Raw genomic sequence first — 25641 nt, 5'->3', positions numbered from 1 at the left:
CTTATATCAAATTGGAAATTGGCATATATACCCTTTCACAAACCATAAAATAAAATTGAACACAGATTTGCCTGCAACTGTCAGATAACTAATGGAGACCATAGGGGTATATAGCTGGAATTTTTAAGAAAATAGCCTTCCTCTAAAATCATAGCATACATACGTAAGAATCCTGTACAAAGTACCTGTGACTATATGATTATTGTCATTTATTTATTTATTCCTTCCTTGCTCGATCATTTTATATTAAACAACTGCAAGGGATTATCAAGATAAAGATTATCCAAGCCATACCTTTAAGATTTTCAGAATTTAATAAGTAAAATAGATAATTCCAAAAAGGAGTTCTAGGTGGAAGATTAACCAGATTGGAGTGTGAGAGGTAGGACGGTGTTTGGGTTGTTGGGCGGGTCCTCTAGAATCACCCAAAGCATCTCTCTACCCACCAGAACAAAACACTGTCTAGTCCCGCACCACCCTCACAATTGTTCCCATGCCTGAGCCCATTGCTGTCACCCCTGTGTCAATTCCTCTCCTTGAGAGCCTTCACCTCCGTCTCTGTTTCTCTGCTTTACCAGGCCCCAGAGACTGGTTTCTCCTCACAGCATGCCCAAAGTATGTAAGATGACGTTCACCTTCCTTGCCTCCAAGGGGCGCTCTAGCCTTGACAGATTTGTTTGTCCTTCTGGCAATCCACGGTACTGACAATATTTGTCACCAGCGCCATTCAAACATGTCGATTTTTCCTTGATCTTCCGTATTTAATGTCCAGCTTCCACATACATAGGAGGCCATTGAAAATACCATAGTTTGCTCAGGTGCACCTTAGTCCTCAAAGTAATATCCTTGCTTTTCGACACTCGAAGGAAGTCTTGTGCAGCAGATTTGCCCAATACAACTCGTCTTTTGATCTTTTGCCTGCTGCTTCCATGAGCATTGATTGGGGATCCAAGCAAGACAGAATCCTTGACAACTTTTGCGATTCATCATGAGGTTACCTAATAGCCCAGTTGTGAAGATTTTGCCCCTCTATACTGAGTCATAATCCATGTAGAAGCTGGAATCCTTGATCTTCATCAGCAAGTGCCTCGAGTCTTCCTTGCAAAGGTGGCTTAGGTTGGACACACACTCTTATTCTGGATTATTCTCCCTTAATTTTGATTAAAAGCTCCCAATGTTGAGCCATCCATTATTCTACCTTGAAACATTATTTCTGTTTATCCACCTTAATGTCATTCTCCCCACCTCTCATTCTATAAAAATTCCCTTTCAGGTCACTGTGCCTCTTCATCAATATTCCTTCTAGTTTTTAGCTGAATATCCTCATAACCTCAACTAGAATTTTAAAAATTCTGCTTGGATATGTGATTGTTATATTTAATTCATGGTATGCTCTCATCTCTGCCAATCATCATTCTCTATTCATATTTCATTTAACCTTGATTCAGTCTGTCTTCTGTAAGTGCCCTTGTTGGAGGAAACACACAACCACAATGACTGGACTTATTTTAAATTCATGGTTAATAATTTCAAGTCTGCCTTTAACGCTGCCTGATAGTTAATCATCTTATGTGTCCCAAGTCCATTCGGTGTCCCTCTCTTCTGCCTATTTTATCCCCTCTCCTTCAAACTTTTCACGCTCTCCTCCCTATCTTCACTTCCCAAAACACGAGAAACTTGAAGAAGTCAGAAAAGAATTTCTACAGAAATTAGATGAATCAGAGCTCATATAGTTTGTGTTCTCTCTCACTGCTTTCATCTGACACAATTCATTCTTCCACATGCCTCCTTGCTCTAGCCGTTTTGCTTGCTTGTCTTCTGGACACCATACTCCTCTGGTTTACTAGCTATTGTTTCTCCGTCTCCTAAAGAAGACTCGGTCCTCCTCGGTCGTTCAGCTCTCTGCAAAATAGATCCCCCAGTGTCCGGTTTAGGCCTTTTCTCTATCTGCACTCACCCTGCAAAGAATTCTCATCTAGTTTGATCTTTAATTATCACCTATATACAGAAGACATACAACAGTCTGTCTCCAGCTTTTTGTTTTCATCTTACTTGCTCATTATTGCTACATGGATGTCCACTAGTCATCTCCAATATTATACATTCAAAATTAACTCTTGATATTTTCCCCAATTCCAACCTACTTCCCTTGGAGTCTTGCTTATCTCAATTAATGACTGTCCCATTCATTCGGTTTATTAAGCCTGATAACCTGGTGTCATGCTTGACTCCTCTTTCACTTGCCACATCGTGTATGCAAATTCTATCACCTCTTTTTTTTTTTGAATATGTCACTCAGTCAATAATTTCTGACCAGTCTCATTTCATGATAGTTGTCTAGATCATCATCAACCCAACTGGTCCAACAAGTTTTCGAACAGTAAGTCAAGTACGGCGCAGGAGCGTGGCGTCATAGATTGGTGTGGATGGAAATGAATACAAATAATTGAAACACTATCTCTCACTGATGTTGTTGAAATAATTTGGATTTGATAAAGAGAAGGACTAGTAAGGAGACGGATTGACCCAGAAGCTGCAACAGTGGGTTCAGACACGGCAGCAGTGCTGCGGACGGGGTCAGTGAGATCTAGGGTCTTCATAGTTTTGAAAACAGGTTGAATTGGCATGTCTACTATGTGTGCATGCAGGACAATCATGCCCTTTCGGTTTTGTCTAAGAAATAATTCTGAAATTCAAGATGTCCTTCGCTTCCCACTCAACCAAACATTGTGAGTATTTGTCCATAAAATTAAAAAAAACATATTTTCCCCGTGCAACCAACTTTGCCAGAGATCAAGAATTGAGCTTGTTGTGAGGGGACCCGAGAGCAACGGATGACGCGTTGTTTTGACTTGGTTTTGTTTTGATGTGCAGAATGGACTATCTCCTCTTCACATGGCTGCACAAGGGGACCACGTGGAATGTGTGAAGCACCTCCTACAGCACAAGGCACCTGTTGATGATGTCACCCTGGACTACTTGACGGCTCTGCACGTTGCTGCGCACTGTGGCCACTATCGTGTAACCAAACTCCTGCTGGACAAGAGAGCCAACCCTAATGCAAGAGCTCTGGTAAACCTGGCCCCGGCCACCTTCCTGAATATAGATCAAGACCCGCAAGCCCACACGGGGTGCCAATGGTGCAGGCATCAGCAGTGCATGGTTGCAGACATGTGGCCAATCGTGCTAAGTTCTTCACCCAAATCCACAAGCTGCTTGCCTCATTCATGCCTTCTTAGTTTGCTATTCCATGACGGGGAGCAGGGGTAGATTTGGGGGAACACCAACATAAGATTTCTAAAACTAATGAGCTGCAAATGGATCTGAAAGCTCTAGGGCGATTAGCAACTTTAAGCATAAGATTCAAGACACCAAACGAAAATGATGACTCTAGTTCTAGACAGAGTTCGATGTAAACCTGTGAAAAAGTTGAACGCTATGATTCTCTGTGGGGGGAAAAGATGATTTTAAAGTGGTGAACATATTTTACTACGTCAGTTGTGTAAAATGTATGTCTCCGAAGAGTTCATTTGGTTATTTCCCTATGGACCTGATTACTCAACCTTATGCGAATAGAAAAGTGATTTCTAGCTCTCAACGGTTTCAGTGAGTGTTTTACGTGAGACATTTGAAAACTGCGAAAGACTGTCCCCAGGGCAGATTTTGTGTCTCCGGAAGTCTAATACTGAATAAATCTTCCTTGCTTCACTTATATTCTAACAATTACCATCGGAAGGATTAGGCATGTACTAATTTATGCCACTTGTTTCCTAATTTTCAAACTGAAAGCAAGAATTTTTTTGAGGTTTTTTTATGTGGTTACATCAATTAAAATTAGCAGCTGTCAGGCATTCAATATTAAAGGCTAGACAATTTTATTAGTACCAAATATCAAATTTTATATTTATGAGAAATTTTTCATTAGCATAATTGTGTTCATAATTTCCTGGGAACCAATATACCTTTAGGGTTATGGGCAATTATATGAGGATATATATATATTCCCATAAGCAGAAGAATACTCATTTTCAATTACATAGTTGTCAATAAGCTTACAAAATATAATAGTGAATAATTGCAAATCCTTTATGAACTACATATAGATATATAGCTCATAAACAAGGGAGCTGATTTGATTAATTATGTGTATAAGTCTATTATGTGGAATAATAAATAATTCACTTTTACAATACACTATGCTTTTCTGAGAACTGCTATTGCATAAAAGTGCCGAGTGGTGATTCTTCCCTGTTGAGCTATGCAAAGCAGCAAGCTAAAAGAGTAGGTATGACTCAACAATAGGATCATTGTTAAAATAAAAAGAAATTTTTTTAATGTAAAACATAAGGGTTTGATATATGGCAAGTTGCAAAATTTCACCTAAATCTTACATCTAATTTGGAAAACTAGAAAGCAACTTACGGGTTCTATGTGCTTTCTTCTTTCTGTCTGCCAGCTTATTCCATTTATTCCCAAAATTATTGATACCTTTCCTGAAATATACAGTAACTTAAAGTCACTTCTTTATAAAATAAACATTATCTGATGTGCCTAAGTTAAAAATATATATCTTTAATTGAAGAATTATAACTTCCAGATCTAAAAATAATATCAACCTAGTTAATAATTGCTGCTGGTTTTCAAGACTTTCACTCTTAAAACAATAGTAATAAAGCTAAATGATTTATGATAGAAGCAAGCATATTCTTAGATTTTATTTTTTGAAAGTAAATTAGATCAGCAGTTCTATTCTCTGAGGAAATGGCTCTTCATCAGGAAAATACGTGTTTACATCCCAGGTATATTCAAGTCATTTTGCAGCCTGACCAGACAGTTTGCCTTCAAACATTTAGGATTTCTGAAACACAGTTGCTTTCCTTTGCTTCACGGTTCGTATACTTAGTAACCACACAACCTGTTACATACAGGCCCACCGCAGGCCCACAAATTTCACTGCCCATAGGAACATACTATGACTTCTCTTCTTTCCAAATCTCAACACCTGCAGAGTTGGAGGACACGGGAACACCACGACTGCGTGACGGTGTCACATGATTGCCTGCAATGTGCCAGCATGGAGTTGTGTGAGAATCCTATCTGCATGTTTCCCACTAACTCGATTGTCTTTTGCACAGAATGGTTTTACTCCACTGCACATTGCCTGCAAGAAAAACCGCATCAAAGTCATGGAACTGCTGGTGAAATATGGGGCTTCCATCCAAGCTATAACAGAGGTAGAAAAATGTTTCAGCTTGTCACGAAACCTTCCGTCTCGTGCCCCTTCCTTCTCTTCCTTTCACCCACTTTCTGTCCCCTCCACACAAGTGTCATTTATCTGAAGAAGCCCCACAGCCCCCACCGGTGCAGAGGAGTAAAACTGCTGTCGCTTTGTTTCGCAGTCTGGCCTCACACCAATACATGTGGCTGCCTTCATGGGCCACTTGAACATTGTCCTCCTTCTGCTGCAGAACGGAGCCTCTCCAGATGTCACTAACATTGTGAGTATGGCTTGGCTTAGAATTGCCACCGGGAGAAAGAGCAGCAGAGACAGGGGTTGTGTAGGTGTGTATGTGTGATTGGAAACAGCCACCGAGCTGTCAGAAGGGCCGCTATGACATTGAAATATCTGCTAGCGCATCACTGAAAAGAACTTCATGGGATGTGAAAAAAATTTTTTTTAGAAAATGAAATGGAAGCTGTGGAGTCAACTAGCTTAAGCTCCTGGAGGCGGATGGACTGCACATGCATCGTAAATGCATTTACTAGAGCAAGATAAACCTCAAAGGGCTCCTGAAAAGGAATGAATGAGGGGTTAGAATAAAATCTTCAGGATTCATTTCAAGTGCTTGACTGAATTCTACTCTAGGTAATTTGGGTTAAAATATCAAACCCTATAGTCAGTCCCATAATAAATATTATCAAACAATTAACCAGAGACACATCAATACTAAGCATTTTCACTTGATATCCAATTACCAATTACATAAAATGTCCCTTCTCCTAACCTTAATGTGATTTTTAATTTTGATTTGATTTTCTTTGCAAGAGTGGAGGCCACTTACATATTTTTTTGGTTTAGTTTTTTTTTTTTGCTATTGAAACTTTTGAAATGGATCCTGAAATGAATTCAGATAATTCTCATTCTTCCAATTGATCTGAGATATTTGAGAGTTCATCTACCTAATCTCCCTTACCAAATATAATTCAATTGAAAATATATTTTTTTCTAAGTGTCTTGACTTCAGCCCCTTTACCCTTTGCCTGATCGTAGTATCTTGGCGAACCCCTCTTCTTCTGAGCAGAACTGCGTGCTCTTCCCCAGTGCAGTCATTCATTCATTCATCTCACTGTGAGGCTGATTTAAAAACAAAACAAAACACAACGTGTACAACAGAAATAATTCACCTCAAATGCAAGTTAGTGCTTGCTCCTGAAATGAATTATAGTTTCAAAAGCAATTGATTCATTGTTTTTGGAATTTTTGGAGTCTCATTCTATTTAGTTCACGAAAAGAATGTCAAATTTCAGATTTTATTTGTATCCCCACGTACTTTTTATTTATCTTTGTTTTGGACACTCTTTCTGCTGAACTTTATGAGGTGTGGAAAAAACCCATTGTGGAAATCAGTGTATTTGATTTCAAACATTATCATTGCATACTTTCTTCATGTTATTTAAAAACTGGACCATAAAACCACTTAAATGTATAACCTGGGCTATAAAATCATTTAAATATATAAACATTTAAATATGGAGTCTATGTTTATACATTTCCCTAATAATGACATACTGGTCTTAAAATAATAATATTATGCATTCACTTGTAATTATTCAAATTAAGCAGAAGAGTCATTTCAAAACCCTCCAACTTGTGTTCAATTTCCATAACTGTAACAGAAATCTATGTCATCCATTCATTGGATGAACTTTTTATTGACACCTTTACAGACCTACAAATCAGCCAGAACCTCCAGCAAGTGCAGTACTCAGTGCATCTGCCTACTGCGCTCTACTTCCTCATTTGCATCTCAGTATCCACAGGGCTAGGGCAGATGACACTGTGTGATCATGCTATATGAATAACATATACAAGTGCATCCTAAGTGGTGCTTTACTGGAATCCCCCAGCTTAGTCTCTTTGAGGAAGATTTTACAAAATCATCAAAGAGCAATCCACCTGAGATTGTTGGACTTTTGTAGCCACCTTGAATTTGTTCCTTTTCTCCAAGTCCAATTCTCAATCTTTAGAGGGTGTGGTTCCACATCATGCTGCCTTCTGAAAAGAACATGCTGTACAGCATTTATTAATATATGACTTTCTTAGCATACTATAAAGGATGCATGTAAATCTTCAAGTAAAAAGAAGCCAAGTTTCATTTTTAAAAGTGATTTTTTTTATATTCTTTCTTTTAGTTTCTTAGGCACCTCCAAAATTGACAAGTGCTATTGTAAGTTTTCATTGTTATTCTAAAGTTATTCATTTTCTTCTGTTTTTTCATTTGTCACATATGCTCTGTCCAACCAGCTCCCTTAAAAACACTCTGAGAGACAGCTGGTAATCTAATAATATTCAAACATTTTTCTTAGTGATTTGTTTGTTTGTTCATTTTGTTTTTCTAAGAAGTGCACTCAGGGAGACAACACCATATAGATAAAATCGCCAGATAAACTACAGAGCTACCAGTGAAATTCTAATTCCAGAAAAATAACATGCATTTTCATATAAGTATATCCAGTCTAATAGTTGGGACAGACAAACCTACACAGAAATAATCATTTGTTGTTCGTCTGAAATTAGAGTTTCACTGGCTGGTCTGTATTTTTATTTGCTATGTCTGGCCATGCTACATTGAGAGGAATTTAACTTTCTTTATCAATGGAATGCTTGTGGATTTGTGGATTCCAGGTCATGGATGTATAGTTACAGGGTCCCAAACTCCTTGCAGGTTGATTAAGAAACTGTGTGAACACTGAATGCCTGCTTGCTGTGTCAGAGTTGGTCACCCCCTGACCCGCAGACTCCCCACCCTTAGAGCCTTTGTGTGTTGCTTGAAAATTTGTTGCATTTTTGAATGCAATGCTATCTGTTGTGCTTTGATGCTTTCAACTTGATGCAGCCAAAGTGGAAGTCAATGTAGCTGTCAGCAAGGTCAGTTTTAACAAGCAAGAAGAGGGGCATGAACGTGGTACCTGCTTTGGACATGAGCATATTCACTCTCTTGCCAGTCTTGTTTTTGTCTTTAAAAAAAAGGAAAAAAACAGTCCACATTTGAGGTGTATCACTGACTCAATCAGGAGCAAATATTAGGACTGCATTGCTACTTTCCAGAAAGTTTGTGAATGCACTTTGAACCAGAAAACTGACCTGCCAGTCACAATACATCCATAGTCCAGAATCCCTATTGAGCAATTTGACTAGAAACCCATGCACTTTCAAGGTTCTCAAAAGTACAGAGTAAGATATTACAAAGTTTTTCTTCTTCCTAAAACGAATCAATGGATTTATGGCAGAGTTAACACTCGATGTTCTGTTAGAAAAATATCCTTAACCCATAGAGTTACTTAGCTCCAAATAAGGACACCAAGGCTGCTGGACCATCAGACAAATAGGATGGAACATGTGACAATCAATACAGTCATTCATTTTCTTACGTATGCTTACAGGAAACAACATTTTAAAAAAGTTAATGGAAATAAGTTATCCCAGATTCATTAAACAAAGATAAAACAAGAGCATTTTTATAGAGTAGAAAAACCAGATATATGCACATAGTTTTGCTTTAAATATAATTTCTAATATTTGTATTAGGTTTCCAAGCTTATTCATAAATTTCAAATATGCTTAAAACATAAAAAGGAACTCATTTGAAGTATAAAATAAGGATTTTGAAAATATCAAGATGAATATCAGGTGCATTATTAGATTTTCAAAACTCAATAAGCTTGAGTTGTAAAATGCAGATGTTTATTCATCACGGAGCAGGGACTCCTAATGCATCCTTGAGTTAATCCATTGACAGTAAGTTTGTTCTTCCCAAATGAAGAAAGTTAGTATGCTTTATGAGGCCTAGAATCATGGTAACGATTAGAGTTTGGGGTATTTTTTATTGTTGCTGTTTTTAAATGATTAATTAGAAGATTTTAGCCTTGTCTATTTAGAACTTGGCTCTATGAGGTATAGGAAGCAGGTTAGAAATTACAGTTGTCCAAAGAAGAAAAAATTGCTATCTTTGAGGATTTCCTAAATATGAAAACAATTATTTTAATTCCTGATTTCCAAAACAATGTGCTCCCAGATGCATTTGCTGCATAAAAATCAAATATGGCATATCCCAACCAGCTATTAGAAAACCCATGAGCCGTCACAGAAAGAAGAGAGAGTGGATGTCTGAATTAGTGCTTTCCAAAGCAAGCCATTCAAAACTCAGTTTCTCGCATCTTCATAAGTTACTGTTCCCTGAAAATGGGGACAAATTAAGTGAGCAGTGTGCACCAAGACTAAAGTTTTCCCTCAAGCTTCTGTGTTTAAGGGTTTGTCCTATGAGCCATCTGATGTCATTACGCACTGGAATTTACACGCAACTTGAAATCTCCACAACCAACTTTAAAATGAAGTTGGGTTCTTTGGGATGGCTTGCTGTACTTGGTTAAATCCAACTTCCTCTCTAAAATTGTAGTAGATAAAGGTGTAATATGTCTGATTCTTTTTTATTTCCCTCCCAGGTGCCACATTTGATTCTTATGCCTTACTCTTATTTAACTGTAAAGTTATATAAATAAAAGCTACTTTCTTTGCAAATACAAATGCTTTTAAAATATGCTAATAATAATAATAATAATAATAATAATAATTTAAAGAACCAAAAAAGTCTCAGCATCAAAAATCAGTAGGCTTCCCAGTGAGCAAGGTCTCTCACATCTAACCCTTACCCTTCAGGCTGCAGCCTAAGCTACTGTTCCCTGGCAAAGTCACCGTGCCTCCATGCAGCGTGAAGACACCCAAGGTGTCCTGTCCGGCGCTGCCTACTGACTGGATGGCAGTTAACAGTTGCTTTACTCACATCTCAGTATTTCTCTCCAATAGCTGTCTGTTATTAAATATGCTCATTAATATTAAATAGGGGCTCCCAGGATAAATAGATATTTCAGTCGTGATACAGTTGCAAATGGAGAGTTCATTTCGTTCAGGCATTCCGAGTGGTTAGAACGTCTGACTCAGGCATAGTGGGATGATGGTGATTGTTCTGCAATGTGTTGACTTGGTCTTCAACATGTAGAGCTCTCTGTTACCATGAAATCGTTGAGATAATACAGCCAGGTGTGATGACGACAGATATTTAGGTTTCTAGAATAAAGATAACTTTATCATCAAAAACAATTTGAGTTGTGCTAGGCTGATAGGGAAGTTACACATATCTACATATGTGTGTGGGTAAGTTCACTGGGTTGCCATGGAACTGGAAAAAACAAAACGTGTGTGTATCCTTGATGAAGATGGAGAAGAATAAAAACGTGTCGTCTAGGCTACATGGTTATGCTTTATCACAGAAACGTCAGAAACCCTTGGAAATGTTACTGACTTTTACAAAAAGTGTTGTCTGTATACTTTACCATCCGGAGTAGTACGCTGATTGATGATTCATTGACCTTTGTCTCCTGGCAGCGTGGGGAGACTGCCCTGCACATGGCCGCCCGGGCTGGGCAGGTGGAAGTGGTCCGGTGCCTTCTGAGAAACGGGGCCCTGGTTGATGCGAGAGCCAGGGTAGGTGCTCAAGTTCCCAGTTCTCTGCGTGGCGCCCGCCACTGTGAGCGGGCCATCTCACTGCCTGACGGGGATGCATTCGATTGCTAGGGACAGCACGGACGCAATACATTTCTCAGACAAAAAGAAAAGGACTGTTGAAGGAAGGAACTTGATAGCAATTGTACACAATAAGAAGTGCACCCCATTTAAAAAACTATTGACATTTGAAAAACGTGTGATTTCATATCTAGGAAATACAGTGCTAATTATATTAAAATATTTTTAAATCGCTATAAGCACCTTCGTAAATATCAACTTTAAGTGTAACGACTATTATAGAGATGCTATGAGTCCGGTTGCCATAGGATCAATTCCAGCTCATGTTCAGTGACATCTGTTACTGAATCATTGCGTGACCATCCTCACCTTCTTTTCTGAGTCTGGCTCCTCCATTGACATCAATTCACGTCTCTTAAGGTTCCCATCGAATCTTACAAGTTGCTGGTGACAGTTTGATCCCCTATAGATAGTTCTTTTAAAATGCATAAGACTTAAGACAGGCATTTTTAATTAGCTACGTGACCTTGGTGATTAGGTTTCAGGGGATCTTTTGATTAGTGGGCGACTGCTTCAACCACGGTGCTCCCAGGGGTTTTCCTATGTGCTGTAGATATTGAAATTATTTTTTACTAAAATCAATCACATCTTTTCAGTAATTGCTTGTTGTTTAAAAATAGATAACATTCAGCCATGTTTCAATGTGTCCTCCTCATCTGTGTCACTTTCTACCTTTCTATAATGAGTTCTACCGTACTAACTTTGATATCACATATTTAGACATTACATTTCTGCTATTTTTTAAAATCATTTTATGAGGGGCTCATACAACTGCTATCACAATCCACACATACATCAATTGTGTAGCGCACATTTACATTCAATGCCCTCATCATTCTCAAAACATCTGCTCCGTACTGTGCTATTTAAAAAATGGAAGAACATTGATGCTGTCGGTTTCTTCAGACTGATCTTGTTCTTGAACTTCTTAGCCCGCAGGCTCATTTTCCTGGTGTGTATGTGTGTATGTGTATGTGTATCTTAGTTTATTCTCTTTTGATTTTCTCTTTCATGCTGACTAATCCAGTATTTGTTAGGGATGCATTGACTTCCTGTGCCCCCTTCGCACATTGCTTCAATGACTCTTGTCCTAGCACAAATGGAGTATTTAAATATTTGATTTCCTTCTGCAGGATTTCTTTTGCATAAGCTATAATTCACATCACTTATGAGGCTTGTCATCATGGCTTCTCTTTAGAAACAGTGTTTCACTAGAACACAAGTATCTGCTTGGAGACCTACAGGTTATGGGGGAGGGGATGTCATGCAAATCCCCCTCACTTCCTAGGTCTTCACCATTCAAATGTAAGAGTTGAAGACCCATACCAACATCCCCACTGCCATCAAGCCAATTCCAACTCACAGTGACCCTCTCCATGTATCCCAAGACTCTAAAATCTTTATGAGAGCAAATAGCCTCATCTTTCCTCGGAGGAGCACAGTAGAGTTTGAACTGCTGACCTTGCAGTAAACAGCTCTATCATCTAGCCTAAGATACATGTGAAATGTCTTCCCTCTTGTGGAAAAGCAAAGTAGCAATTCATCGGAGAGCAGTGCTCCTCAAAAGTCAATAGGCGTGAGCATCACCAGGCCATACTGTGATGCTGCAGATCGGACTCTGCGTCCGACGAGCTCCCAGGTGTGCCCGTGCTGCTGATGCAGGGAGTACAGTTTGAAGAGCAAGGAGTTAGGGCTTTTCCTTTCACTTGTTCTACTTTAAGTTCTACTTTCAGTTTGAGTTTGTGATTTTTAAATTTAGATCTTTAATAGTACCGTGGAAATCTTTGCTTCAGCTAACATTTGCACAGTACTTTATCATCACTGGTGGTATAGTGGTCACAAGTTGGGATGTGATCGCATGGTGGGCAGTTTGAAACCACCCCACCTCTGTGGGAGTAGGACTCAGCTTTCTCCTCCTGTAAATAGTTAGCATCTCAGAAACCCACAGGGGCGCTCTTTGACTTGATGGCAGTGAGTTATCATTCTTAAGTTGTCTTGGAGATGCGGTGGGTTTGGGGGCTGTTGACTGAAAGGTCAGGGATTCGAACCCATGAGCTGCTCCACAGGAGAAAGATGAAGCAGTCTGCTTCTGTAGAGATCTGCAGCCTTGGAAACCCTGCGGACAGGTCTACGTTCTCTAAGGTTGCTCTGAGTCCAAATAGATTGTTGGGCAGTGAGATTCGTTTTGGAGTTACAGTTCATGAATCATTTTGAGTGAGATGGTTTTATTCCATGGACAGAACCACCTTGTAGTGTAGGGTGGTTGTTCCCCGTGGTGGCTCAGGAGTCTCAAGTTCAAGATTGAGCTGACTCGCCAAGGCCAGCAAGATGCCAACTTGAGTCCCCTTTTCCATTACCTCACACAGCTCAATTCGCTCACATAGTTGCTGCTTAAGAGAATGGGCTCCTGCAACCAAGCCCTCTATTTTAAGAACAGTGTAGGTTGCTAGAGCAGAAATTCACTCAGACTAGTGTAAGCCAGGAAAAATAAAAAGAGTTGTGGTGGGGGAAATGACTGCCTCCCATCACTAAGAAGTTCAAGAATAGAGCTACTTCAGACGTGACACAATTCAAGGGAACAGTTGTGTAGGTCTCCCATTCTTCCTCTCCTTTGCCTCCACCCTGCCCTTTCTCCTTCTCTGTTGGTTCTGACTCCTTCTCTGCTGACATCATTACTCCTATTTCAGAAGTAAAAGGAGCTATCCTCTCTGCTATCCCAGCAAATGCTCACATTTCCTGCCTTAAATGATCCCTATTCCCAGGCTGTAGGATGAGTTCCAGGCCCCATGCCCACCCATGCAGTAAGACGATGGCCACCTCCTTTAGAACCACCTGGAAGATGGGATGTCCACTCTGTTCTAAGAGAAAGGAGGGAGGAGCTTCCGGCGGGAATATCAATGCACATCTGCTACATGTTACCTCTTGTGTTCCCAGCACACAACACACATTATGCAGTTCCTGAGCTCTCTTACCTAATTCTGTTGCTCTGCAATTTAATGGCTCCCTAAGGGGAGATAGTAAAAATATATATGTCTAATTACTACATGAGCTCCAGGGTTCAGCTCTCGGTAGTCAGGGCTTAGAAACAACACATCGTGGTTATGTACAAATGGTGTCAAATCATAGTTTTCACTAGTCCCAATATGTGTTAGTCTGGGTACTTTAGAGAAACAAATCCACAGAAACTCATGTACAACAGAGAGTTTTATCTAAAGGGTAAGTGCACATCAGGAAAACATCCCAACCCAGTGCTGCCCAAGCCCACAAGTCCAACATTAACCCATATGCCCGACACCAATCCACAAAGTCCTCCTCCACCTCACAAAACAGACACAATGACGCCGACTGCAGGAGGAAGCCGAAAATCAGAGAATGTATAAGCATCTCAGCGCTGGCAGGGGTCTCCACACTGCTGCTCCAGCACCCAGGGCTGCATCGGGGTAGGTCCATGTGGCTTCTCCTCAGAGATGTGTTACAGGAAGTGAGCCTTGCCAGATGAAGCAGATAACTGGCTAAAGCAGGTGCACACTGGTCATCACAAAGCAAGAGACCCAAGAATTCGAAAGGCAAGGCTCACTGAGCCATTTATCCCTCCACCCTTCAATTAACCCCACATGAGTTTATCGGCAAGGTTGGCACAATAAACTAACAACCTCACAATATCTTGGAAAATTAAAAACAAACAAACAAAACATAAATTACAGCCATATTTCTGGTGCTAAAGCAGAGGTCATTTACTTCTAAATCTGCTGTCTAATGAGGGAGTGAGGGAGTTTTGGCTTTGAGTATTTGGATGGTACCTGAGGGAGCAGGTCTCCCCTTTTCTTTAGCTCATCCCATGAATCATATATTTTTGCATCTGCCCAATTAAAAAAAATTTTTTTGCTATGACTTGAGACAGAAAATCCAACATTTTCAATTCTGATCCAGCCAAACACCCATTGCTGGCTACAGGCTCGGAGGATTATCTTAGGGACATTCAGATGTTCGGCATGTTCTGCTTCCAAACGCTGGAGACTGTGGGTGATGCAGCCGATTTCTTAATTTTTGAAAACTCGTACGTGTCTCATGGGATCACCTAGCGTCAGCATTGGTTTGAGTTTGGCTTACCATATATATTTGGGTTTGGCTTACCATACATATATTTTTTTGCGTAGAATGTACTCATGTGAACAACGTGCATAGGGCCCATAATGGAGTTATGAGGTTTTCAAAACCCATGTAACACATGGCTGTTGTAAGGTGTCACTGAATTGGTTCTGAATCACAGTGACGACAGAAGCAAACGTCATTTTTCTGGGCACCATGCTCACACTCCTGGATGTACTTGAGCCCATCGTAGCAGCAGCCACCTCAGGAGGGGCCCCCTAGTCTTGGCCGACCACACTTTATCAAGTATGATATCCTTCTCCAGGAAGTGGTCCCTTCTGAGAACGTATCCAAAGGACATGACACGATGATGCCTCACCACCCTCCCTTCTAAGGTGCATTCTGACTGTACTGCTCACAGACTCATTTATTAATCTGGAAATCCATGGTATATTTTATATTCTTCAACAATACCGTAATTCACAGGCGACAGTTCTTATTCAGTCTTCCTTAGTCATTGTCTAGCATTTGCCCACATATGACATGGCAATTGAAAATTGCCTTGGCATAAGTGTGCTTTACACAATTGATGTATGTATGGATTGTGATACCAGTTGTATGAACCCCAATAAAACAATTTTAAAAAAAGAAAGAAAATTGCCTTGGTTAACAACAACCAAAGATTGCCACTTTTCAACGTTGAGTTGAGCGGTTGTCATTGCTCCAACTCTCTCTCTCTCTCATTCACCTAAAGACACATTTTAAAGTGGTGACGCATTTCTCTGGTAACCTCACGGTCAGCAGTTCAAAACCACCAGTTGCTCCTCTGGTGAAAGAGGAGACTTTCTACTCCCCTAAAGAGTTGTCGTCTTGGAAACTCACAAGGGCAGTTCTATCTTGTCTCAGAGTTAGAGCTGAGTTAATGGCAGGGAGTTTGGGTGTTTGCTTTTGCTACATCCTGACTTCCTTTAAAATCTAGAAGGCAGAAGTTCAATAAGAGAAACACAGAGACAACAGTTTTTAACAAGTTCCTTGTGTTTTGTAGGTGGTGATGGTTTGTTTAACATTCATTTCTGTCTGTAGATGCTTGTTCCTTGTGTTTCAGAGAAAGTTAAAGCTCCTAAAGTTTTCTGACGTCTTTTTTCTCAGTGGAGTTACCTTCTCCCAGCAATTTTCTTAAGACATTTTATTGTATCTATTTCGGTGGCTTGTATGGGAAAATACACAATGTGTGATGAATCAAAATGCTTTCGTTCAAATCTTATTTCAATAGCTAAGTAACTCTGGACAACTTGAAAAAGGGGTTATTTATTTCCTCTTCATCTCTTTCTCTAGAAATGGTCTCATAGTACACCACTTCAGGGCCTTCTTTCGTGTCTATTATCAGGGGTCTGCACTTATTCAGACAGATCGCCACTCTATTACTGTTTCTCCATTGATCCTTGGCCCTGGAAGCATTCCCAGCTTTTCCCTCCTTTCTTGGATTCTGTCTTGCCCTTAGGAAGATTGTAAAGCCGTACCCCTTTTCATCACTAAGGTTACACGCAATTTCCTTTTTTACAAGGGACAGTGATTTGGTCTGGTTCTCTTCAAACTAAAACCATTTGCCCTGACTGCCTCTCAGAGTCAGGTGATTTCTTGAGCCTCCGTCAGCATGACCCTGGTGTCCTTTATACCCACGATCCCCTCCCTGCGATACCACATGAAAAGTACTTGGCAAACAGTTAGCAGCATTTACTCCTTGCCAGAGTCCCATTTCATCCTTAATGTCCTTGCTGCCTGTCCCAGGCTCATCTGCAACGGTTACGGGAACATCCTTTAAAATCAGATTACAATAGCGTCTTTATTCATGGTGTTTGTATCCTTGGCTTGCTGAGTGGAGTGAAGAACGAAAGTTTTCCAGCATCTCAGATTCTTTTTCTCTTGAAATAATTCCCAGAATAAAGCCTGTCTCTTGGTGAAGCCAAAGTTCTTGGACAAGAATCTAGGCCTTAGAACTTCTGGACTGAATTTCTTTCTCCTTCACATCTGTGAGTTTCCCAGTTGGTTTAGATCTAAATGTAAGTGAGGTCTGAAGTTTTAATGAGTTGAGAAAGACTTTAATGTGCCCAGAAAACCATGACCAATTCGTTGAAGGCCATACTTAAAAGATAAAACTGAACAACAATTAAAGGAGATTTTGCAAGCAGTTAGGTCTATGGCAAAATATAAAATACTTTTTGGGCAGATTAGCGGTCCTTTCCTTCTGGGTAGAGATTCCTGGAGACTCTGAGAAGACGAGAAGGTGACAGGGAACCTCTGAGGGAAAGAACTTGACCATGACATGTGGTCTGAGCCGGCACTAACTTTGTACTTGATTTGAGTTGTAGGAGGAACAGACGCCTTTGCACATTGCTTCTCGCCTGGGTAAGACAGAAATTGTTCAACTGCTTCTACAACATATGGCCCATCCGGATGCAGCCACTACAAATGGGTACACACCACTGCACATCTCCGCCAGGGAGGGCCAGGTAGATGTCGCATCGGTCCTCTTGGAAGCAGGAGCGGCACATTCCTTAGCTACCAAGGTAAGAAAGAGGGCACCGTACCAAGTGGACCGACAGTGTTCCCGTGCCATACGATGCTATACTGCACTAGTATCAAGAGGCGTTGGGCCCCGCCAGGCCTGTGGCCTCCTCCTTTCCCTCTGAATAGTTTAGATTCCCGGTATAAGTGACCAAATATTGCATATAATAATAACTCTAGCAAAGACTGCTGGATTTCGTTCTACTCAAAAATGTCAAGGCTGTTTCTAGCCCAAGGGTCCAAGGACTTGAACCCAAAGTTAAGGGCTACTTTCTCTTCTCTTTCCCTTATAAAATCTACAGTCTATTCCCAAGAAGGGCAGGGGTGGGGCTGGGGCTGAAGGAGAGAAACAACCCTCACAGACGTTGGTTGAAATGATATGACTGGTGAGGAAGAGGCGATGGCATTACACTCTGCTTGTTGAGAGTTGTGGTCCTATTCAGGACTATACTTGATTTAAGTTTGCCTTGCGCCATTCCGACCTCTAATCTTTGCCAGCTACGCTTCTGCGAGGGTCTATTGGCCTTGGAATAAAGCTGGGGCTGGAGAGGCCCACTTTCTTCATTGTTGTTATATTATTGTTATCGTCCACAGAAGCCAGACGCCAGCCTCCCTTTCACTTAGGCTCTAAGTTTCCTAGTAGAGCGAGTTGAGATTTACCATTTAGAGGTGACTTAGACTGAAACACGAGCATATTCAGGTCATTGGAGCAAAGGAAATTGAGCTAATATAGCCGAGTCAGAAAATAAAATAAGTTAATGCCTAGAACAAGTGAGTATGCTACAAGGCAAAATGACTTCCAGAAATGCAGCCATGGTTTGGCTTACCAGAAAGGCGGCTTCAATTTGTCCATAATGAACAGGCGCAAACACTTGCATTCAGGGGAAAAGAATTTGCGAGCTGGATCTGAGCTGGCTTTTCCTTCGATTCTAACCCTGATGGCCCTTGAAACTCTGAAAATCCAAAGGCTATAAGAGGTTGTTAAAACTCAAAATCGAAGTGATAAAAATATTGTGATAATAATTATGACTCATCAGAGACTGGGTGAGAAACACAAGCAGAGACACAGAAATAGAGAATAAAATATAATTCCCTAGTTTACAAAGGATTTTTAGACTTAAAAAAATATTTCTTTAGAGCCATAGAGCATTAGGACCATAACATAGAAGAAATTTGTTGTACCAAACTGTTTTACAGTGGATGTGAGCAGTAGTTGACTCATGATCAGTAAAGCTATGTAAATGTGTGTAACTATCAGAGGGAAACGAAGCCCAGGTGAGATTAGCGCAGGGAAGCAGGGATGGGTGACTCAGGAGGTACTGTCCCACCTCTAGTTGCCATTCTGCATGAACGATCCTTTGCAGTCCGGACTCATCAGTTTCCCGACCTCTGAAGGGCTTGGGCCACTGCTAAAACAGATGTAAAGGACAAGGAGTTTACTTTGTCTTCCTCCCCGTGGAGCTGGTCATCAAGAACCCTACTCCTTCCGAAGTGTCACCCTGATCAGTGTGTGCATTGGGTGGAGGAAGGCTCGCTGTCACAATAAGTGCTGATTTCTATAGATGAGCAAAAGGAGGAAAGAATGCCCACGTTTGTCCCACACTTGGCAGGAGGGGGTGGGACGTTAGGGCAAACCTGGAATATTCACTCTCCGCCAACGACGTATTGGTACCAAATGTTTACAAATTCGCAGAGAGAAAAATAGCATCGTAGTCGAAACGTGTCTGGTGGCCTTGTGATGGGGCTAGTACAGCTGGGTGGTGGGTAGTCCGTATTTAGAATGAAGGTTTAAATGGTCCTCAAGACAAACCACACTTCCCCACACCTCCCGGGCCTCATTGCTGGGTGTGTTCACAGCCCTGGCCAGCTTAAAATTCCCCCACGGCAGTGCCAGAAGAGCATGGGGTCCGACTGTCTGGCCAAGAGGATGGTTTTGAAATCATGGTGTAGGAACTGCGCCAGCCTCTAGATCTGAGTCCATGAATTCTTCGGTATTTGCAACATATTGTTAGTTCCAGAGAGTGGCTCGTTGTTAGGTACATTAGATGTCCAGCGTGTACATACCAATGGGTAGGACAACAACCTCTGAACAACCCTTTAGAGCTTCAGGGTGCTTACCAGTTTGGTGTTAATCTGCCAGTCTCACACCAGGAGCAGAATGTATTTTTTCCAAGGGAACTGCTGTTTTATATACTCTGGGTCTTCTGGGAAGGGGGACAAGGCCTGGCTAGGGAGTGCGCTCTAATGGTTAGCATGGTTGTGGCTGTTGTTCTGGACACTGGTTTTCTTGCCTTTTCTGCATAAAATGCAAAACAACGGCTATATATATACATACACATACATACACACAGATATAGATCTGCCAAAATAGCTTAAAATTCAATTAAGGAAATTCTAAATGCAGGTGTTAAAGAAGGGCTGGAGGCCTGGGTGGAAAGCAGCTGTTGTCTCAACTATATTAAGAGACAGGCTTTTCTTTTCCCCACTCACGTATCGGAGTCCGTTTACTGACACCAGTGGCTTTTATAAATCCCCGACGTACAAAGCCAAGCGTCAGTCTCCAAATTGTTCACTCCATCAATCCCAATTTTTGTTATGGAAAACATCACTCAGTATCCTAGCCCTTGTTTATGGCTACCCAATTGAAGGCTACCAGTGTTTTTTTTCCCCTCAAATAGAGAGTAAACATCTTTAATTTAAAATGCTGAAAAATAACATGAATGTTATTAGTATAAGGGTGAGCTATATATAATATAAATACTACCTTGGGATTTGGGGGGGATGGGGGTGCTGACATTTCCATGCGTAGTTTACCAAGGGGGAAAGAAGGAATCCCAGTGTCAGTTTAGAAATTAAATTCTAAAGCCTTGATTTTGGGGAGGCTACATGGACCGTGGGAATCCTAATTGCATTCTGAGTCTTGATGTAAATTAAGCCTCTGTTCGGACCTGTTATGTAAAAAGCTCCGTGCTCAGGCGGAGTATGTTTAAAAGCAGATTACAACGCCTCTTGCATTGGGCTGCGATTACCCAGGAAGGCAGCTCAAGCAGTTGGAAACTACCCGTCCCTTTGTGGGAGAAAGCTGAGGCTTTCCACGACGGTAAATCGTTCCAGTCTTGGGGACCCACCGAGGCAGTTGTGCCTGCCCGTCAGGGTTGCTAGGAGCTGAAATGGACTCAGTGGCAGTGACAGCCCGCCCCAGCAGGGACAGTCCAGCCCTCAGGGACTTACCTCACCAGGTCTTTAGTGGAAATTTAGGTCCCTCGACCACAGGTGGCCAGAAGTCAGATTGTGACATAGGTGGTCTCGTCCGAGGGCCCAGAACCCAACCTATAAAGTTTTCTAATTTACAGTCCTAAAACCTTTTTCGGATCATGGTCCTTTTTTTTTTTTTTTCTCTAAGGGAGAAACTCCCACGCCCCAAAACCAAGACATCCAAATTCAAATATAATTGATAGAGACAACTTATGAAGTCTTAGGGGAAAAATAAATGAAAAAAATTTTAACAAATACTAAATTGTACTTTTGTTGTTTTGCTTCTAGAAGGGATTCACTCCACTGCACGTAGCAGCCAAGTATGGAAGCTTGGATGTGGCCAAGCTTCTCTTGCAGCGCCGTGCTGTCGCAGACTCGGCCGGGAAGGTAAACATTGTGCCGTTGGCTCACGCTCGTACGTGTACGGAGTCTGATGCTGTGCAGGTCGGCACGGATCGTGTTTCTCTCATCTAAAGGGAGTAGGGGTGCATAGGGTGAAACCCTGTCAGATTCAGCGGCATGTATACCTGGAGCTTCGTGCTTCTCCAAACAGGGCCCACGACCCTCCATCCCCCGGGATGGGGTCTCTTTACCCAGCATTCCACACCCTTGGTTATAGTGAACATCAGTTGGTGGATTTGACAAAGTGGACATTGCTAACTAATTGTAAGCCCGACAGAGTATTTTCAGTTTTAGTTAAAGCATCTTAGGTAAACATGACTCGGTGTTGGTTCCTTTTCTTTCTTTGCCTATTGACTCTACTAATTGATTAGTTAATTTATGAACATAGATTTCATCCCTTTCAGTTTCCATGCATCCTGGTAGCATGAGGGCAGCTAGCACTAATGTATTAATGCAACTATAACACACCCTTTACAGAATGGCCTTACCCCGCTCCACGTGGCTGCTCACTATGACAACCAGAAGGTGGCGCTGCTGTTACTGGAGAAGGGTGCTTCCCCTCATGCCATGGCCAAGGTGAGAACCTCAGGAAAGGATGGAGACTAGGCTGCAGGGGGAATTGTTTCTCAAGCACATGGCGTTGTGCAATTGCAACCAGCCCTGGCCTTAGTCCTTTTTGCTGCTGACATGTTTTGTATTTAAAAAGAAGGTTTAAAAAATAAATAAATTTAATAAATTAAAAAAAAAAAAGGATTATGTCTACCAGTTGTTGCAGCAACGATAAAGGAAGCTGTGCCCCTGAACCAGTGGCGATCAGTCTGACTACCTAAGTGTAGAATTTCAGAGAATGAAGCCTGAATCTGGAGAAATAAAAGGCAATTAAGACCATTGACATTTTTCTTCTTTCCTACAGACCACATGCTGCGCTCTGTCATGCCCCTGTAGGTCCTCATTCCTTCAAGGGCTCCACATTTTTATTGTACTCTATGCATACACTCACTAAAGTAGTTCTGTGGGTTCGGTATCCGGCTACCAGCTGCAAGGTTGGAGGATCGAACCCACCACCCACTCCCTTCAGGGAGAAAGATGAGGCTGTTGAAGATTCCCAGTCCCAGAAACTCAACATAGAGTCCTTTCAAGTCAAAAGAGACTCTGTGGGAGTGGGTTTGGTTTGGGTGTTATTCACAATAAAAGGAACTGGCTGGTGCAGTAGTTACAATTGCTCAGTCACTAACCAAAAGCTCAGTGGTTCTGACCTCCCTGCTGCTCTGGGGCAGTCTGCTTTCGTTAAGGTTTACCGACTTAGGAGCCTAATGGGGGCAGTTCTCCTCTGTCTTATTTATTGGCAGGTTGAGTCAACATTGTCTCGGTGGCAGTGGGTGTGGTTTGGGGTGTGGGTAGCCATACATGGTCAATAATAAAAAAGGTTATTGAAGGCCTATATTTCAAGAGTTTGAATTTGAGATGCAGGCACATACTAACCTGCCTTTCAACTGTGAGTAGTTCATGAAACCACTCATGAACGAGGGCTTTTCATGTAGATAGGTGTCACTATCTTTCATTAGATTTATTAGGAATAATTATCTCTCTCTGCTATAGCAAAGAGCCCTGTTCGGGCTGTTAAACCAAAGGTCAGCAGTTAGAAGCCACCAGCCACTCCATGGGAAAAAGACGAGGCCTTCTATTTCCTAAAGAGCTAGAGTTTCAGAAACGCACAGGGCGCTTCTGCTCTGTCTTACAGTCTCTAGGAATCCACGCTGACCCAACGGCAGTGAGGTAAAGTGGGGCCTACCAACTAATGCATTTTGATCACTTGGGTTAATGTCTTTCTGAATCATCTGGCCAAACATGCAGCACTTTAGAGAGCCAATTCTCACTCAGCATAGATCTACTCTTAGGGCTCCTGAGGCTGTTCATCTTTGTGGAAGCAGATGGCTTCTTCACCTTTCTCCCACTGGGCATTTTGGGAGTTAGAACTATCAACCTTTCAGTTTATAGACAATGATTAACCCAGTGCACTAACAGAGCACCTCCAATACTTACCACATATACACACACACCATATGCCAAACCATCTATGAGTCTCTCTATTCAATAGAGCCCATGGCCTCTCAGTTTTAGGGCACCTGTTGCTGTTGGGGCCTCTGACCAGAATCTAAGGATTGCTGCAGGATTTCCTTCCTTTTTTAACTAGAGTTTGTGAAATACATTTTGTCTGAGATGAAGATGCTTACTTTTGGTTGGAGCAATGCAGATTGAGTAGATACGGTAAACCTATTTGAGGACAAGACTTGGGTCATTATGATAGTGCATAATGACATTGAATATCTTAGAATTAGATTTTATTTTCCGGTATATTTTGTAGTAAGATTTAGTGAAATTGCATGACCTTAAAACACCTCTCATGCAAACCATCTGATCCTCTTTCTCCAGCACGCTACAGTTCATGATGAACGCACCGTTTTTAATTTTTATTGCACATTATTCATGGAAAAGTATGCAAGGTTTTAAAAGAAAATATAATATAAAAGCTGTAGGCTTACACTTGTTTCAGAATGTTTTTTTCTCTTTATCATTTGGTTTCCTATTAAAAAGTATGGAGTTTAAAGTTTGGCTCTTGTATGTAAAATATGAGTTACTCTATTTTATTAACTTCTATGCAAAATGAGTAATCTCATATATTGACTTTGAAGTAGCAGGTTGTAAGGAAAAGGGGCAGAGCTAAGATTTGAATTGGGCTAAGATTAATGTACTCCAACTTCACTGTCAAATATCATTTCCATTGAATTGTACGTCCTTAAAGACAAGTTTCTTGGTCTGGTTAGTTCACAGTTTTTACCACTAGACTTAGTGTACTGCCTTGTCCATGTTGATTTCTCCATAAATATTTACTTAATGTATAAGGGACACTAATCTAATGAGAAGCATGTTAGTGGGAGTATTTAACAAGATCATGGGAGAAATAATCCATTTTATTCTACACGATTAAACCAGAGTGGAATAAGAACATCCCGTGTAGCACCATATACATTAGACAAATGGACAAGCTAAAACCAGGTCAAACAGGTTACCTTACATTGAGGGGACTGAAAATTGTGTTTTTAGAAAGATCCAGGGTTGGGGGTGGGGGTGCGGTGGGGTGGTGAAGCTCAGTCTGAAAAATTAAAAAACTATCTTGAAGTATTTAAAAGTTGATTATGTATAAAAGGACCCTATCTGGATCTGATGTTGCTTTTCCTGGAAGAACCCTTATTAAAGGAGGAGAATTTTAGTGATGGGAGCACTTCCCTCAAATGAGATACAACCATACAATAATATGAGATGCCCTGTCACATAGATGGAAAAGACTTACGTGTTGCTGGATAAAAACCTGTGATGGGTAACCATTGGATTAATCATAAGCTCATTTTAAACTCTTGGTCCAGTGAGAGTCTTATTTCCTTCTGAGATATGTATTGGCATATCGCTACCCTTAAAATATCTGTGTGTTGTGTTGCGACTTTTAGAATGGCTACACCCCTCTGCATATTGCTGCTAAGAAGAATCAGATGCAGATCGCTTCCACCCTCCTGAACTACGGAGCAGAGACCAACATTGTGACAAAACAAGGAGTCACTCCGCTTCACCTGGCCTCACAGGAGGGCCACACAGATATGGTCACCTTGCTTCTGGAGAAGGGAGCCAATATCCACATGTCTACCAAGGTACCTTGTCCTTGCCTTTTGTTTCACTGAAGAGTCTTTGGATACCTCTGAACAGAAAACAATCGAAGATCACTTGGGACACGCAGTGGGTGCATTAAAGGGAAACGGGTATTATCTGGAGCCCAAGGGCTGGAAAGGTGTCCAGGCTTATGAGGTCTGAAAAAATCATAAGGGAAACATCTGATTGCGTCATTCCATTTTTGAAGTTTGATTTTTCTCTACAAATCAGCTTTGTTCCATTTCCTCTGTCTGCTTCTCTGTTCACGTGGCCGAAGAGAATACTCCATATCTTCTAAGAGTGCATTCCTGTGGTTCAAACAGTAAGCATAGATGGCCCTCACACCTGCTGTTCTCAATGCCAAATTCAAGTGAGCAATGAGGGTTTTCTCTGGAATTGAGTCCGATATAAATTGTCGGGCTCTCCTGCATCTGCCTGGTCATGCTAAGGTTTAGCTGAGCATCAGAGCCAGAGAATTCAGTCAACTAGAGATTTCTGAGCCCATGTCAGCCCAGTGTATTCACAGTGCCCAGTCTGATGGGGCTGGGAACGAGGTAGAGAACCTGTGTTCTGAATTCAGCACCTCAGCCATGTCAGCCTTTTTTTCCAGACACTGGCCTTTAAGAATAGAATGTGATAGAATGATAGGAAGATAGTGAAATAATATATTATTTAAATATATGAATATGTGAGCTGATGCCAAGAGCTTAGGTGGAGAGCAAATGTTTTGAGAATGATGAGGGTAATGAATGTACAAATGTGCTTTA

The 25641-nt window shown here is 41.2% G+C and overlaps 1 protein-coding gene across 34 annotated transcripts in view; it reads left to right on the top strand.

The window, feature by feature from the left end:
* ANK2 (ankyrin 2) overlaps positions 1-25641 on the top strand; it is a 402581-nt gene that overhangs the window by 254146 nt on the left and 122794 nt on the right. For 27 of the 34 annotated variants that reach the window (XM_045284229.1, XM_045284249.1, XM_045284242.1 and 24 more), the window contains 8 exons: positions 2875-3072; positions 5136-5234; positions 5400-5498; positions 10664-10762; positions 17320-17517; positions 21059-21157; positions 21650-21748; positions 24679-24876. In XM_045284229.1, the coding sequence (XP_045140164.1) occupies positions 2875-3072; positions 5136-5234; positions 5400-5498; positions 10664-10762; positions 17320-17517; positions 21059-21157; positions 21650-21748; positions 24679-24876 (1089 nt within the window). The remainder of the gene's footprint in view (positions 1-2874; positions 3073-5135; positions 5235-5399; positions 5499-10663; positions 10763-17319; positions 17518-21058; positions 21158-21649; positions 21749-24678; positions 24877-25641) is intronic. The other 7 variants (XM_045284255.1, XM_045284253.1, XM_045284247.1 and 4 more) reach the window with 3 other exon arrangements.

Source organism: Echinops telfairi, unplaced genomic scaffold (genome assembly GCF_000313985.2).
Source record: "Echinops telfairi isolate 266 unplaced genomic scaffold, ASM31398v2 ScPeMD7_7468;HRSCAF=8506_0, whole genome shotgun sequence".
NCBI classification, from domain to species: Eukaryota; Metazoa; Chordata; class Mammalia; order Afrosoricida; family Tenrecidae; genus Echinops; species Echinops telfairi.
This window is presented reverse-complemented; position numbering and strand designations above follow the sequence as displayed.